Raw genomic sequence first — 17,051 nt, forward strand, 5'->3', positions numbered from 1 at the left:
GTCTGACCTTGAAATCCACACCTTTATATATTCTAAAAACCATTGCCACACTTTCACTGATTTTCTGTGCGTCTTAGGATTGATTTTAAGATTTAACTGATCACTTTTAAAGCCCATCGAGGTCTGGCCAGCACGTTAACCCTGTACGAGTCAGTTCGCAGCTTTAGATCATTGGGCGGGTCACGTCTGGTTGTTCCAGAGTCGAGGCTAAAAACTAGAGGTGATCACACCTTTCCCATCAGGACGCCTCGACTCTGGAACGACCTGCCCCACGAGACGATGCTCGCCGAATCAGTGAACTCTTTTAAAACTCATTTTTAACATTTGCATCTTCTCTAACCTTTTATCATCTTTGAATCTGTTACATTTTGTACTTTTCTGGCTTCTAAACACAAACTTATTATTACTTGTTGCTAAAAAGATCCTACAGCAGCGTTGCATCATTCCTTTCAAGTCTCCAAGTCTTTTACTGTACGTGTTATTCAGTCCTCTACAACCATTTGGCGACCACATTGACCAGATTGAGAACAGAGATCGTGAATAAAAATGAAATACGACCGTGACTGAACTGGAAACTGTGTTGTACTTGACACTTTACAACGACTGATGATATCAGGAGGATGCAAACAAGCTTTCAGCGTGTGCCGAGGGCGCCATCTAGTGCCCAGATGATGTTAGTGCAGGTAATAAGAAACCCGAGATCAGAGATTAATTATGAGATGCCTTTATTGTACTTTTTGGAATCCAGTGACACCGACACGAGAAAATGGTCCTATCCCTCCCTCCCCCTTTACATAACACAACCTGAGAGGGAGGGGCTGCAGGGTGGGATGTACCGTGATCCCGCTTGTAGTCTTAAATTAAACACAGAGATAATAAGTGAAGACACATCCAGGTGCATTTCCACAGACACGCACGACATGCATTCGAGAAAAGACAAAAAAAAAAAAAAAAAAAAGGAGGGTGTGGGGGGGACTTCAGGGTGACGCAGTGACTCCTGGTTCACGTGTACGCCTCGTCTTTAACGTAAAAGACGACAAATTAATACCACTTTTAAAAAACTAAACAAAAAAAAACAGTTAGCTGTCTTTATGGCCCACGATCAGTCTATAAGTCAGGCTCCGTCAATGCTCCACTTACAGGAGAAAACAAAAAGGCAAAGAGACACTACTATTCATACAGGGAAATGGTTTAAATATGGAAGTGGATGGTTCATATCTTTCATATTTTTATTTTTTTTTTAAATTGATTTTTAATTAATGGTATACTTTAATGAGAGTACAATTGTCTCACTAAAAATCAGCTCATCTAGGTAAAACTAGGCCTTCCTCCACTGACTGTCTCCCTGCTGTATCTAAGTAAAATATATAAAGTCCAGTCGAGAGGGCTCAGTGGGCCGTTGGTCCAATCACGAGTTGGTTCCACTTCAGTCCTCGTCGCTGCCACTGGCCGAACGCTCCTGGAACAAAAACGACAAGACACAAACAAACGTTTACTACTGAGAATACGACGTCCTTTCTTTATACCGTCAGCGGTCCTAACTCCGATTATACTTAAGATTTAATCTGCGTGAAGTTGATGTTTCCAAATATATCTCGTTTTATTCGACAGTCCAAACCACAGACAGCATGTTGACAGATGTTGAGAGGGTTTGTTGCTGCCGAGACAGACGGATCTCAAACAAACATTTAAGTGTCAGAAGATGTTCAATATTTACTCTGAGTGACTCCGAGGTGAGCTCACATTTCAGTCAACAGACTCAGGATAAACCAACAGATACACAAAGTGACTCTTCAGTGAGGCGTTTCTGGACAAATCTAAAAAATGCTGCAACTGAGCTGCAGGTAACGTTTGTTTCTTCGTCTGCGTGTCTCACCTCTTCCTGTTCCTCCTCGCTGTCGTCGTCGCTCACCACAGGTTTAGCCCGAGCGCCGCGGCCCCGTCGTCGTTGACCTTTCCCGCTTCGCTCTCCTTTTTCTTTCCGGCTCAGTTTGATCTTCACCTTCACCGAACGAGCTGACGGGACACAAAGATGAAGAAGTGTTTATAAAAAGGGACCTCTTCACCTCCTTGTCTGATAATGTTTTAAAAAATAAAAATACTCACATTCAGACTCGGAGCCCTCGTCCGGCTCCTCCTCCTCTTCCTCGCTCTCCTCTCCTTCGCTCTCGTCCTCCTTCTCGATCTTCTGTCTGACGCTGGTGAAGACGGACTGAAGCACGATGGAGTCCTCGTAGATCTGAAAGGTTCACAGGAAGGAAGTGTTTTGTTTAAGCTTGTTCCTTTTGGACATATTCAAGTGTGTTTGCTTCTGTCTTCACTCACCAGAGACCCCTCCAGGTTGAAGGTCTGGGCGTTTTGACACAGCAGCATCACGTCCTTCTCCAGGTCGTTCAGGCTGCGGTATTTGTGGCTCCGGATCCTCTCCTGATGGACGGAGGGAACGGAATGAATGATCCACTAACAGCTGCCAACTTATCTCAACATGAACAGAGTTGTAGGTGTTTCAATCCTCACCTTGATCTTCCTGAAGTCCACCGGTTTGCGGATGAGCTCGTAGTACTCGGGCAGCTCCTTACGAGACGGCAGCTGAATGAAGACTTCACTCAGCTGTCGCCCATTACTGCTGAGACGAGGCAAGTATGATCTTAGTATGCAGCGTGAGTCGACGCTTAACGAATCAAAAGAAGCACGTGTTGCTTCGTCTAAACTCTGTAATGTTCTCACCCATCCTTGTATTTGATGACGGCGTCGACGATCTTCTTCATCTTCTTGGTGAGGGACAGCGGGTTCGGAGAGAGCTTCTCGGCCGGTGGGCGGCCGCGTTTCTTCGCCTTCTTCACCTCCTCGTCCTTCTCGCGCCCTCGCCCGCTGCTGGAGCTCGGCGTGGACGGGCCGCCGTCGTGGTCGCGGTCTCTCTTGCGCTTCCTGGTCGTCTTCTTGTGACGCACCTCCTCCTCGATGTCCTCCAGATTTCCCTCTTCGATGGCCTGCGGTGAGGAGAAACGATCACTTAGCGACTCATTTCTTACTCGCGGTGTCTTTTTCAAAACAGCTAAACACGAGATCATCCCACCTTCAGCCACTGTTTCTCAGTGAGCGAGTCGCTGTAGTCGACTTCCTTGCGTTGGCGGGATCCTCTGCCAAACATCTTCTCCTCCTCCTCTTCGCAGGTTAGCCTCTCGACCTCGGCGTCGTCTTTCAAAATCCAGCTGGGCATGTCGTCCTCCTCCATCAGTCGAGGTTTCCTCTTCGGGTTGCGGGCCTCCTCGCGGCGTCGGTCTAGATCCATCCGCTGGAGTAAATAAAAAGGAGGTTTAGTTTAGTTTAGGTTCACAGACTGAGGAGCTAAATCTGTCCATGGATGAATTATTTCTGTCAGCAGATAACTTGAACTGATCTAAAAAGGTAGTTTAGTGTTTATATGTGCGTGATTTATTCAGTTTTATTTCGCTGATTAACCGGCTTTATGCCGGCACTCCCTCACTCTCATTCACTGTCTGTGTCGCTCAACCACTGCTTGCTCTCTCCCTTCACAAACCAAATTAAACTTATTTAAACTATTTTGCAGCGTAAATTACGAGCCACACTCAGATTTAGAAGCTTGGTGACGACACCCCTGCGACGGTTAGGCCTCAGTGCTGGATCGTGACTGAAGCGACCTTAGTCTGACCCCGTGTATCTCCATGAAAACTGAGATAACGAGCAATAAAACGCACATTTTTAAGACAAAATTGCCCTAAAATATGAAACATTTTGATTATATGTTTGATTAGTTGGTATAATCACGATAATACACTCGACAGTGTGCTTTACCATCAATATTGGCACTGCCCGCATCACAGTCGTGCCAATATTGGCGTTAAAGCACACCCTTCAAGTGTAATATCGCTGATTCAAACTGACCATGAACTGCTCGAACTCCTCTTCACTTCTGGCGATCATCTGATTGACGGTCTCGTCGTCGGGAACTTCGTCTTCCTCCTGCAGACGAATGAAAAAAAAGTGAGTAACGAGAGAGTGACGACATATTCGTGTGGCACCTCAGAGCCAAGTCTCTGAACTATTGACTCTCATGTACACAAAAAGGGGGCCGAAAGCAGTTCAGTGCATACGGTTAATCACTTCTAGGTCTGGAGTACAGGACAAAAGCTTAGGGACATTCGATGGGACTGCAGTTAAAAAGCAAAAAAAAAACAAAAAACGAAGCAACAAAAAAAAGTTTTGCAAGACAAAAAAAGCAGGAAAGGAGGAAAAGAAAAAGAGGAATAAAAAGGGGAAATGAGTTTAAATAAGTGTGAAAGATAAAGTATCATATTAACCATCGAAGGTTTGTGCGGAAGCAGAAATACATAAGAGAGAAAAGGAAGTCTCTACTGATGAAATCCTGAGAAGAGAGGGAGTAAGGAGACAGAAGAGGAAGGGAAGGAAACAAAACGGAGAATGAAGAGGTGGAACAGCGCACAGGCGGATGTGGGTGGGTGGGCGATGTTGTAACAGGTTCAGATCACACCCACCCACGCCCCCCTAGAGCGGCAGCCTCCTCGAGCCCCGACCTCGTCCTGTTCCTCGTGCTCCAGAATGGCCTGTAAGAAGGCCCGGCGCTCATAGCCTGACGACTTCTGGTCGAACATGCCGGCCTGGATGACTTTCTGGTCAACATTCAGTTTGTACTTGGCAGCCGCGAGGATCTTCTCCTCCACGCTGTTGACGGTGCAGAGGCGGAGCACGCGGACTTCGTTCTGCTGCCCGATACGATGTGCTCTGTCCTGAGCCTGCAAGTCCTGTGGGAGAACACGTTTAAAAAGATGTTAGCGTCGGCACCGCCTTCATCTAAGACGCCATCATAGGTATGTTTGAGTACCTGATGAGGGTTCCAGTCGCTGTCGAAGATGATGACGGTGTCAGCAGACTGCAGGTTCAGGCCCAGGCCTCCGGCCCTGGTGCTGAGCAGGAACACAAAGTACTCAGAGGCCGGGTCATTGAATGTCTTCAGCAGCATGCCACGGTCCTCTGCCTTGGTGGTTCCTGTTGGAGGGAGAAAGATCAGAGTGTGAGTGTCAAATCTTTCATGACTGTTCAATAGTGAGGTTGTTCTTCTGCTCACCATCCAGACGCAGGTACTTGAAGTTACGGTAGGCAAAGTAGTCCTCCATGATGGTCATGAGTGACGTCATTTGACAAAAGAGCAGCACTTTGTGGTTGGTGGCCCTCAGCTTGGGCAGGATACGATCCAGCAGCTCGAACTTCCCAGAGGAGCGGTACAGGTCGGGGCTGGATGGAGAGAAGAAGAAGAATAAGTGTGTTTATTATGTCCACGCGAGAACAAGACACACACGGTTTAAAAGATTTTACGTACCCGCTCACGATTCCACCAGAATAACCGAGATGCTCAGAGAAAGACTCCTGTTGGACAAACACAGAGACGGTCACGTCGAGAAACAAGCAGCGACTGTCTGATTTAAAAAGGTGGAGCGTCTGTGTGTTACCTCGATGTGCTGGAACATGTACGGGTGGTTGCAAATCTTCCTCAGTTGCATGATAGTGTTCATCAGGGTCTTCGTGCCACCTTTACCCTAAAAGAGTGAAAAAACACGTTTAAACGTCGACAAAAAGTTTCACCGATCACACTTAAGAGAGTTTAAGGGAGTTCGTCTTCTTACCTTCTTGTCTTTTTCTGACCCGTCTGTGAGCAGCACTCCCTTCGCCTGCATGTGTCTGTACAAAACCCTCTGCAGAGCCGACATGTCGCACTTTATCACGTACTCCACCTAGAAACCAAACACGAAGGGGAAACTTAGAAAAGCCGGCCAAATTACAACAACTACATCCACATATTTGAGTTAAAGGACCAGTTTGTGGGATTTATTGATCTCCTGCCTACAGCAGCTACAAAACTGCGAAAGACGCGAAAGACCTCATCTAAATCCAGTGTGGGCTACTCTAGAAACACGGTGGCAAATGCCATGGAAGAAGACGTGTGACGTCTGTAGGTATACATCATGTGGTGGCTCAAACCACAGAAGAGTTTTGCCTTCCAGACTTTATCTTTCTGGTTTATGTGTTTCTAAATATGCGACGTAGTTGGTGTGTTTACGATCAAAAGTTTCCAGCTGAAATAGTTGGCGTAAATTATGGATAAACATCTGGAACATCCAGCTCCTGCGATGCCTTATGAACCTCCTCACGACTGATCTCAAGCATAAAAATTCAAGCCCAAGTCAATAAAAATCTCGTAACAATCTGACCTTCTCGGGCAGCTGAGCCTCGACTTCCTTCTTGAGTCGGCGCAGCAGGAAAGGCCTGAGCACCTTGTGTAAACGTCGAATGATCAGGATGGTCTCTTCTTCATTCAGGTCAACCTTGAGAGGAAAAAAAAAAAAGGAAACAGTCTAAACGCTGCAGCTCAAAGTTACGTAGAGGTCTTACACCCAGTCAGATCAAAACTCACCTTCTCTCCGGTCATTGCGAACGGGGCGTTGAACCACTGCTCGAACGTACTGCAGCTCTTGAAAATGGTGGGCAGGAGGAAGTTGAGTAAGGCCCAGAGCTCGGGCAGCTTGTTCTGCAGAGGAGTGCCCGTGAGCAGCAGACGGCGCGGGGCCAAGTAGTGCGTGTTTAAGACCTGGGTCAGCTTACAGTGGTGGTTCTTCATACGATGGCCCTCGTCTACAATCATGTACTTCCAGCGAAGCTTTCGGGGGGAAACGTCAGACGTTAGAAAGAGAAAAACAAAAGACAGATACTTCAAACTAAAGCAGCGGGTGCCTTCCTTACTTTTGCCAGCACTTGTTTGTCTTTGATGATGTACTCGTACGTAGTGAGCAGCACGTTGAACTTGCCGCTACGCAAGATGGGAACGAAAGCACGACGAGCAGCTGGAGAACCCTGAAAACGAACATCGACTTCAATGAATACTCAACAACAGAGTTCACGCTCTTTGACTTGAATATCCGAGTAGGTGCCACTGACCTTGTAGGAGACTTTCACAACAGACGGTGCCCACTTATCAAACTCATAGACCCAATTTGATAAAGTTCTGGAAACAAAAAAAGGACACGTCAGAAATGTTTATCAGCTCGACACGAACATGAACTCACAGACAAACCGAGGAAGACTTACGAGAGAGGTACGATGATGAGGAAGGGCCCGTTGAGGCGCTTGTACTCCATGAGGTAAGTGATGAGGGCGATGGTCTGGATCGTTTTTCCCAGACCCATCTCATCAGCCAGGATGCCATTCAAGTTGTTGTTGTAAAGCGACACCAGCCACTCCAAACCTTTGATCTGCAGAGAGACGGGTCAAAGTTTTAGCTTCAGCGCACACACACACACACACACACACACAAACACAAACACTTAGAATAACTTTGTACGTATACCTGGTATTGCTTGAGCTGCCCGTTGATCAGCAGTGTGGACTGTTTGTCCACTTTCTCTGTGACGGCGTGAGCCACGGCGTAGTAAGACTGCAGGCCTCGGTTGAAACTTGCGCTGCCGTACTCGTCGTCTACGTCCTGCTTGGCGTGTCTGGAGGAAGAAGACAACACAAGGTGAGTTGCTGCAGCATTCAGAGGTTTATTTCTGCACAGATGTTCGGATTTTCATGCATCCATGAGAACACGAGTACAGTGTTTACTTCGTTACGACACCTTTGTTCTCGTTGCTGTGTTTTTCGTCACTGCCACTTTCTTACACGATGTCGAGGAGGAACGCTCCCTTACTTTAACGTTGCATTCTCTTTGTACCGTTTATGTTTAACTCGTCTATTTCATGCCATACTGCTTATGCTGATTTCAGATGTTCAATATCTGCATATTTTTATTCTTACTCTCTCTCCACAGTAACCACAACCATGTGGACTCCTCGCCAATACAGGAGTGGCAGTTCTTACCACAGGGTAACGTGTAGTAACATATCTTTAAGTTTATGTATTTGTGTATCTTTTATTTAGTTATTACAAGCCACAACAAATTGTGGCGATTGTTCTCGTCTTACTCGATGATGTGCTGGACGTCCACTTCAGATACATCTTCGACGTCAGGGTCGGGGATCTTCTTCTTGTCATCTGATGCAGCTGAAGAGGGCTGAGGCTGCTCCTCTTCGTCCTCCTGAGAAGAATAAAAAAATAAATAAATGAGGAGGTCAGAAAACTGCTTGCAAGGATTTACATGTGATGTAGAGATGACTGTTCTGTACCTCCTCCTCTTCCTCCTCGTCCGACCCGCTGTCGTCACTGTCTGAACGTGGCGCTACTTCATATCTGCAGGGATTCAAATGTTTCAGATGAGGTTAGAAACACGTCAGCGTTGTAGCTTTTTAATCCAAGAACATCAGAGACAAAACGGTGTTGATCAGACGTGACACTGACCCTGGGTTCATTTCAAGCCAGGTCTCCAGCTGGCCGGCTTTAGGTGCCTCGACTCCAGTCAGGATCTTCCCACTGTCCACGTGGATGACCTTCACCGGCAGGTCGCTCATCTGACTGGTCTCATCCAGAGGCTGCGAGAGGAGACGATGTTAGTTTTATGTGATTATCATTGATGACATCTTATCCGAGAAGACGCGATGATCTTTTAAACTCACCTCTCCATCAGGTCCCAGACCAGCAGCACCGCCGTCCACAGGCTCAGGCTTCTGAGAAACAAAAATAAAGTTAAAGAACGTCTGAAAATGTGATTTTTTGGTTTTTTACACATCATGCACGCCTGTTTTTTGAACATCTACCTTCTTTTTCTTCTTCTTCTTCTTCTCTTTGAGAGCTTGCACAGCTTTGTGGGCTCGCACCAGCTCGGTGAGGTTGGCCACGTACTCGTCCGTCTGCTGCAGCAGGTAGGCCAGACGCTTGTCTTTCTTTTGGTCGATGAGTTTACGATAGCCTTCTTCATCTTCAGCCTGGGAACGAGATTCACATGATGAGATGTTAGACGCTCGTGTCGGACTAAAACTTTCGACGCTCGTATCGTATTTTTGTGTCTCACCATCAGCCTCCGCATTCTCTCCTTCTCAATGCGCTCGTTCTCCTTCTTCTGCTCGCGCTCAGTGTTGGCATGATAGGTGGCGACGGCTTTGGTGGCCTTCTGGATCTTCGCCGTGATGGAGCGGTGGTACTCCTTAAAGTCCTTGGCGTGCTGCAGAATGCTGTTGAGGTATTCCTATCAGGAGAGAGCGACACAAACCATGAAGATTATTGAATCCTTTCACAATAAAATCCATTCACGCTGCTGTAAAAAAAAAGTCGTTTCACGTGTCGTACCTGGTGTTTCTGTCGACGTTTGCGCTCCTGTTCGATCTTCTGCTGCTTCTCGAGCTTCTCGGTGATGCGGGCCTCGCGGAGAGACTGACGTTTGCTGCGTTTGTAAGCTTTAGCGTTGAGGGCGGTTTCCAAAGCGGTGTCGCGACGCATGCAGACCACGACCTCCTGACGCAGCTGTAGACACAAAGAGAAAAAGTCAACAATGATCGGCCGGTAACGACGGGTTAGTCGTCTCTCTGTTAGACTTCTCTAACTCGGTGGTTACCTGTCTCTGGAAGTTAAGCAGCCTCAGGGCTTTGAGCTCGATGTTGGCCTTGGTGCGCAGGTCACCGGCTAGAGAGCCGGGCAAGTTCTCCAGCTCCTGGATACGATGAGCGATACGAGCCTGTAGCCTGAAAAATACATTTTAAAAGAAATAATATTAATACTACTACTTCTTCTCTTCAGGCTGATCCAGTCATCCAGTTTCTCTCTGATGATGTAAACAAACACAGGACGCGAAGGAGCTCCTCCATAAAACCTCAAACATCTCTGCTGAGAACATCAACAAACTGAAACACTGAGGGATCAGGTGTGTAGTTACATAAATCTTCAGTGCGTCATTAACTGGGTTTGTTTATGGTTTTACTGAAAGTTAAACTATAGGCAGAACCAACCGAGCAATCTGATTGGTCAACTAAACATTCAGAACGTGCTCAAGTAACAAATTTGAATTTTCAGTTCGCTTCGTTCAAAAGACTAAAGGTCGACTAACGTGGACTGAAGCTGAATATTTCGTTACATAAAAACATCGATCTTTTTCTCTTTTAAAAACGCCGTTACTGGAAATGTTTGGATCACATCCTTCATCGGCTATTAGATTCTTGAAAATATTCACAGACCTGTCCGTGGAAACATGATATTTTTCAGCAGATATCCGACTCACTACAAGACTGAACTGGCAAAGCAGTTTTGTGTTTATATGCATCTCTAGGAAGCTTTAACGTTTGTTGTCTGGGAACAGAAATCGTCTCAGTTGCAGGTCGTTATTGAGGCTCGGGCTACGCACTGGAGTAATAAACTCTGTTCTGTTACATAAGAGACCCTAAATTATGAGTATTTTGTCATTATGTTTAATTTAGGTTGGTAATTGTTGCAATTTTACATGAGGGTGTGCTTTACCGTCATTAATGGCACTTCAGTGACGCTTACGGACATCATCGTGCCAATAATGATCGTAAAGCACAACTATGATTACTGTGTCTGTGGAAAACGTTCAATACTATCGAACGTCTAAATCTAAACAATAAAAAATAAACACATTCATTAGTCTGCCTCACCTGTACTCTCTCTCCTGGAGGATCTCCACTGGGTCCAGCCCGCGAGGTTTCTGGATCGGGGTGATGCGGTTCTGCTTCTGGTGAAGCATCATGGGAGGAGGCTGAGCCGGCTGTCCGGGGGACTGCGTCTGAGGGGGCATCACGGGGGAGGCAGCGGGGGGCACGGAGGGAGGAGCGGGAGAGGGTCTGCCGGTGGGTTGGGGTGGAATCAGCTTCTGAGGAGGGTTGGAGGGGGCGGCGGCGTTCACCATGGGTCCTAAACGAGAGAAGAGGAGGTCGGTTATTAAACCGTGTGCGCGTTGAAACATACAAACGCTGACTGAGGCTGAGCTCACCTTCAGGCCAGGCTTTAGGGGGTCCGTTGGTGGGCTGGCCTTGCATACCTGGGGGAACTCCTGCAGGTCCAGGAGGAGCCATATTTGGGCCTACCATGCCTGAAACAGGAAGAGGAATTAGATTTTACAGGTAGGGGACATGTAATCATGTCCGGCCACCAGGTGTCTCTGCTGAGCGGTCAGATGTTTCTTTGTTTGAAGCTCATGTTACAAAAACATTGAAAATAAGAGACGCTTCACAAAAATCCTCCAAACAGACGTCCAGACTCACCGTGTGGTCTGTTGTAGTTGGCCTGAGCCGGTCCCGGAACAGCTCCAGGTCCACCTCCAGGTCCTGTGGTCGGCGGCATGTTGGGCATCGGCTGTTGCTGCATCCCCGGCATGGGCCTCTTCCCCTGCACGGCCATCTGTAGGTGCTCCGGTAGCGGCTGACTGCGTGCCAGCATCTTGTAGGCCATAATCTGAGCCCTGAGTTGGTGCAGCTGGTTCTGGTTGAACGGAGTGGGTCCACCGGCGCCGCCCGGGCCACCTCCCGCACCGCCGGGTCCGCCTGGACCCTGAGGACCACCACGGTTTGGTTGACCCATCTGATTTGGGTCGCCGCCGCCGCCTTCCATGGGGCCGGCTCCGGGGCCAGGGGGACCTCCGGGCATCATGGGGCCAGAGGGAGGCCCGTTGGCTGGGACGGGGCTGGGCGCGTGCTCCGAGCCTCCCAGCGGAGAGGGATAACCTGAGGGGACACCGAACAGATGCATCATGGGTGCGCCAAAAATAAATATTCTAGCTGACGCACAATTATGACGTGTTGTTTAATCTCTTTATTTCAGTCAAACACCGTCTCCACATCACACACACACTGCCGTCATGTCACTTTGTGTGTGTCGGCTTACTGACTCTGTGGTTTCCTACATGCAGTTGCCTTTTGTTGCTGTCTGAAAGGGGAAGCCCCGGAGCTCCGCCTCCCTCCCGTTGTCCTGCCTACCGCTGTCTGCTCACGCTGCCAAACCGGCAGCAGCAACAACACAAGAAGAGAAACCGGCTGGTCGGGTTGCCTGAGCTGTGTCTCTGTCTCTGTGTCTGGCTTTTCATAATAAAACAACTTCCTAAAATCTAATTTTACTTTTATTTCATGAACCAAGTGTACACAAAGTTCTCTCAGGTGTTCACCACAAACATATTGTATATATAATATATTCTAAAAATATCATTGAGACCACAACTCACCCAAAAAAATTGGGCAAACATACTAGCTACCTAAGTAAACTCTGTCTGATCCTGGTCTTGAATCCATGACTTGGTCTCGCTTTAGGTGGTCTTGGCAACAACGCTGCAAATTTGCCTGGTCTGATCGTACGCTCAGGGCGATCCAAACTTTTCTTGTTGGTGGAACGTCCTACCAGTTCCTCCCACATCAGGGGCGTCCCTCTCTACCTTCACAAACCTCCTGAAGACCTCCAGCTCTTCAGAGAGGACCTCCTCTACAACACTACCAACAACTGGACATGATAGATCTATCTACGAGTACTTACTGCTGCACTAACGTCCCCGTCACACTCTACCTTGAGTCATATGGACCTAAAACTTGCCACACAGGCTGCATAAAACACAATCTTGTGTGACGTTCTTACCTTGGGAATGTTGGTCCATCGGGCTTGGAGGAGGTCCCATCCCACTGTGACCTCCTGGTCTCATGCCCATGCCCTTCATCTGGCCATAGCGAGGGTCATCGGGCATTCCCTTCTCATGCATGGCTTCCATGGGCTGATGAAAAGTCAGAGAGTAAATCACACATGAGATGAGACTCAGTTTCAGTTCGCTTTACTTAATTTATTTTGTACATTTTGTGAGGGTTTAATTACTTTGTGCATCTGGTGCATGTTGTCCTGAGGGTATCCTGAGGGTCCCTGTGGAGGGTGAGGGTGTCCAGATCCAGGAGGTCCCGGGCTGGGGCCCATCATGCTATGGGCTGAGCCCGGAGAAGGGCCTGGACTCGGGCCCATCATGCCTCCTGGAGATGGCCCTGGGCCCGGGGAGGGTCCGGGCCGAGGTGTCCCTCCCATTGGGGGGTCTGGGGTGGACATCTCTCAGGGGAAAACTGGGAATGTGTGGCAGCAGCAAGTAACCCTGAGAAGAGAGAGAGAAGAGGTTAGATAGAGGCAACCTCCGTCCACTTGAGGCTGGCTCCAGAAGTGAGCCCGTCTCCATAAGTCCCCATGTTAGACAGCAGAAATAAACATGTTTACAGCCTGGTACAAAAAACAGTTTTGGTCTCTGTAGCTAATTTCCCCGTTCATGACAACTGTACTGAGGGTGAATTTATATACAACTCACCTGTTCACATTATATTAAGGCTTAAAGTTATGCAGGATTAAGAGCGTGGACGCTTTGATTGACAGGTAGGCGTCATTACAGGTGGCTTGTTTGAGCAACCAGGCTTAAAGATCCACCGACTGAAACGTCACGGCGAGCAGACGAATGCACAGAGAAAGCTACAGAATAAAACATTTCACTTGGACTCTTTGGACGTGTTGATTAACGGATGTTTAAGCACAAATTCACTAAACAAAGTCGTCCGACATGAGGCCTGAGGATCGCAGCCAGAGCTAACCACAATATAACAAGCTCAACTCTCTGTATTATAACATGAAACACTCAGAAAGCAGCTCGAGATAACACATTAAACACGAATGATGATAACAGGAAACAGTTTTTATGTCAGTGAGGGATGAAACATCTAATCCTGAATCCTTGTATACTAATTGTGACAGATAATCAGCTGTAAAGACAGATCTGTTTAGTCCTCGTGATTCACTGCTGAACTTATTCACCTCGCAGGTTTTATTTACTTTTATGTTCGCTGAATTGCTCCTTAATTATACGGCCTAATTTTGGATTCTTTTCATTGTTTATTTCTGTTTTTATTTGCGCTGTGACACACTTTGAGCTGCATGTTTGTATAAAAAGTTGCTATTTAAATAAACAAAGTTTAAGTTTAGGATGTAAAAAAGATAATTTACACGACAAGACTTTTATATAAAGGCACTTTGTTTTGATAATTTGTAGCCTCTGTGTTTATTCACCTCAATATGTTTTTATTTACTTTGAATCTTTTTTTATTTTTTATTGTTATTTTTAATTGATTCTTCATTTTTTGGGGGGGAATTTTTAATTGTGGCCCTTTAACATTTTATTTATGTACGGCCTGATTTTATTTCTGTTTTTATTTGCGCTGTGACACACTTTAGCTGCATGTTTGTATAAAAAGTTGCTATTTAAATAAACAAAGTTTAAGTTTAGGATGTAAAAAGATAATTCACACCACAAGACTTTTATATAAAGACACTTTGTCTTGATGATCCTTCTTTTACCTGGATATGTTTTTTTTTTTACTTACGTACGGTCTGATTTTATTTATGTATTATCTAATCTGGATTATTTGCACTTGCAGCTGCATGTTTGTATAAAAAAGCTGCTATATACATAAATAAATAAAGTTTAGGATGTAAAAAAAGACAATTCACACCACATATCTGCCTCTCTGAGCAACATATGCACACATAATTAACATAATTACACGCGTCTTGTATTTTTTTTTTTTACATGTTTGCAATGCAGGACAAATTCCTCGTGTATACTTCACAATAAAGCTGAATTATGGTCAATAAAAGGTGATTTAAAGTGTCTTGATGATTTGTATCCTCTGTGTTTATTCACCTTGATATGTTTTTATTTACTTTGAATCTTTTATTGTTGTAGTTTTTTTTTTAAATGGATCATTTTCTTGTGGCCTTTTAACATTTCATGATTGTACGGCCTGATTTTATTTATGTATTATCTAATCTGGATTATTTGCACTGTGACACACTTGCAGCTACATGTTTGTATAAAAAGCTGTTATATAAATAAACAAAGTTTAAGTTTAGGATTTAAAAAGATAATTCACACGACAAGACTTTTATATAAAGGACACTTTGTCTTGACGATCCTTCTTTCACCTCGATATGTTTTTATTTACTTTGAATCTTTTGTTGTTGTTTTTTGTTGTAGTTTGTTTTTTTATTAAATTGATCCTTCATATTTTTGAGTTGTGGCCTTTTAACATTTCATGATTGTACGGTCTGATTTGATTTATGTATTATCTAAATCTGGATTCTTTGCACTTGCAGCTGCATGTTTGTATAAAAAAGCTGCTATATAAATAAATAAATAAATAAATAAAGTTTAGGATGTAAAAAAAGATAATTCACACCACATATCTGCCTCTCTGAGCAACATATGCACACATTCACACCACATATCTGCCTCTCTGAGCAACATATGCACACATAATTACACACTTTTTACATGTTTGCAATGCAGGACAAATTCCTCGTGTATACTTCACAATAAAGCTGAATTATGGTCAATAAAAGGTGATTTAAAGTGTCTTGATGATTTGTATCCTCTGTGTTTATTCACCTTGATATGTTTTTATTTACTTTGAATCTTTTATTGTTGTAGTTTTTTTTTTAAATGGATCATTTTCTTGTGGCCTTTTAACATTTCATGATTGTACGGCCTGATTTTATTTATGTATTATCTAAATCTGGATTATTTGCTCTTGCAGCTGCATGTTTGTGTAACAAAAAAGCTGCTATATAAATAAACAAAGTAAGTTTTGGATGTAAAATAAAAAACATCTGCCTCTCTGAGCAACATATGCACACATAATTAACATAATTAACATAATTACACACTTCTTGTATTTTTTTTTAACATAATATTCGCTGTGCAGGACAAACTCTTTGTGTTTACTTGTCAATAAAGCTGAATTATGGTCAATAAAAGGTGATTTAAAGTGTCAAAACTGTGATAAAAAACAACATATCTGGCTCTCTGAGCAACATATGCACACATAATTAACATAATTACACGCTTCTTGTATTTTTTTTACATAATATTCGCTGTGCAGGACAAACTTTTTGTGTTTACTTGCCAATAAAGCTGAATTATGGTAAATAAAAGGTGATTTAAAGTGTCAAAACTGTGATAAAAAACAAGCAGACGAGGCTCAGTTCAACAGGACACAACCTCTGCTGAACACAGCACACATGTTTAATAACAGAAGTGTCCGGACTGTCCGTGTTTCTGAGTTTTAGTCCCGGTTGTTTACGTTGTTTACATTTAACGTGAAAATAAACAATTAGCTTATTATTAGCATTCCGCGGCTAAGCGAGGCCTAGCCGGGTTTTAACCGTTGACGTCAATTTACGTCATTTAACCGACTTGTTCTTTGTGTTTAACGTGTTAAAAGTGTACGTGTGCTCACTTAAAAAAAGGGCTGTTGTTTTAAAATTATTAAATATTAAAAACCGAACGTTTAAAAATAAAAACAAAAGAAAGAAAAAAGCCTAGCGCGCTAGTTAGCTCGTGTGCTAGCTGTGTTAGCCTAGCCCCCGGCCACGCTCTCCTCTCCTCTCTCTCATTAGTTTTATTTATTTATTTATTTATTTATTTAAAGATGTTTAAACATGTGTAGGTGCACAGCAGACAAACTTCTGCATCCATCCAGCCCCCGCCTTGACTGATTGATCCAACCCGCCTCCCGTACTCCTTGGCTCGGTTGCACATTTCATTCATTGCCGCCACAAGCAGCGAGAGAGAGAGAGATAGAGCCGCTCTGTAATGTCGGGTCTCCTTTTCTGTTTTTCTTTCTTTTTCTTTCTCAACGGTAAAATAAAGAAACAATAAAGCGTGTTTTCCTCTCTAACACACGTTAAACTCGCGTCGTTTAATAGCAGAAATGCGGTGCGACTTACACTTGGTGCTGAAAGATGGTGTTTAAAAAATCCTCACCGGTTACACCGTCTCTTGATTTTCCTCCCAGCCAGAAACAAAGACCGACCTACCCAGTTGGTTTTTTTCCTTCCACCACCTCCTCCTCCTCCTCCTTCTCCTCCTCCCTCCTCCTCTCTCGGGTAGATTGTATCGCAGGGACCGGCAGCAGTGGATCTCTAGCGCCCCCTCTCCGCCCGCATGCCCCGGTCGATGAGAGGCTTTGTGGGGGGATGGGAGCCGGCGTGCAGCGGCTTCATCTTCACCGCAGAGCTGACACGGCTGTGTGTTTTTAAAACACATGAAATATTCAACTAATATAACAAAA

The 17,051-nt window shown here is 45.0% G+C and overlaps 1 protein-coding gene across 6 annotated transcripts; it reads right to left on the minus strand.

The window, feature by feature from the left end:
• Window positions 1-708: 708 nt before the first annotated feature.
• On the minus strand, window positions 709-16,917 carry LOC104932222 (transcription activator BRG1). Of its 6 annotated transcripts, none has more exons than XM_027285184.1 (34): window positions 16,798-16,917; window positions 12,769-13,033; window positions 12,538-12,670; window positions 11,181-11,639; window positions 10,910-11,008; window positions 10,575-10,830; window positions 9,521-9,647; window positions 9,256-9,429; window positions 8,981-9,154; window positions 8,727-8,894; window positions 8,586-8,636; window positions 8,371-8,501; window positions 8,199-8,262; window positions 7,998-8,110; window positions 7,382-7,529; window positions 7,123-7,286; window positions 6,973-7,039; window positions 6,778-6,888; window positions 6,452-6,694; window positions 6,249-6,362; window positions 5,664-5,771; window positions 5,490-5,576; window positions 5,360-5,406; window positions 5,108-5,274; window positions 4,865-5,028; window positions 4,518-4,784; window positions 3,907-3,984; window positions 3,077-3,295; window positions 2,728-2,990; window positions 2,518-2,626; window positions 2,326-2,427; window positions 2,107-2,239; window positions 1,877-2,016; window positions 709-1,459 (listed from the first exon to the last, which is right to left on the minus strand). In XM_027285184.1, exons 2-34 carry the CDS (start codon window positions 12,988-12,990, stop codon window positions 1,427-1,429), a joined length of 4,935 nt encoding a protein of 1,644 aa, XP_027140985.1. In that variant the 5' UTR covers window positions 12,991-13,033; window positions 16,798-16,917; the 3' UTR covers window positions 709-1,426. The 6 variants fall into 6 exon arrangements, with proteins under 6 accessions (XP_027140985.1, XP_019125095.1, XP_019125094.1 ...); XM_019269550.2 differs by having other exon boundaries at window positions 16,745-16,879; XM_019269549.2 differs by having other exon boundaries at window positions 16,708-16,838.
• Between the last annotated feature and the right edge of the window lie 134 nt (window positions 16,918-17,051).

This window comes from Larimichthys crocea, chromosome XII, assembly GCF_000972845.2.
Source record: "Larimichthys crocea isolate SSNF chromosome XII, L_crocea_2.0, whole genome shotgun sequence".
In the NCBI taxonomy this organism is placed as follows: domain Eukaryota; kingdom Metazoa; phylum Chordata; class Actinopteri; family Sciaenidae; genus Larimichthys; species Larimichthys crocea.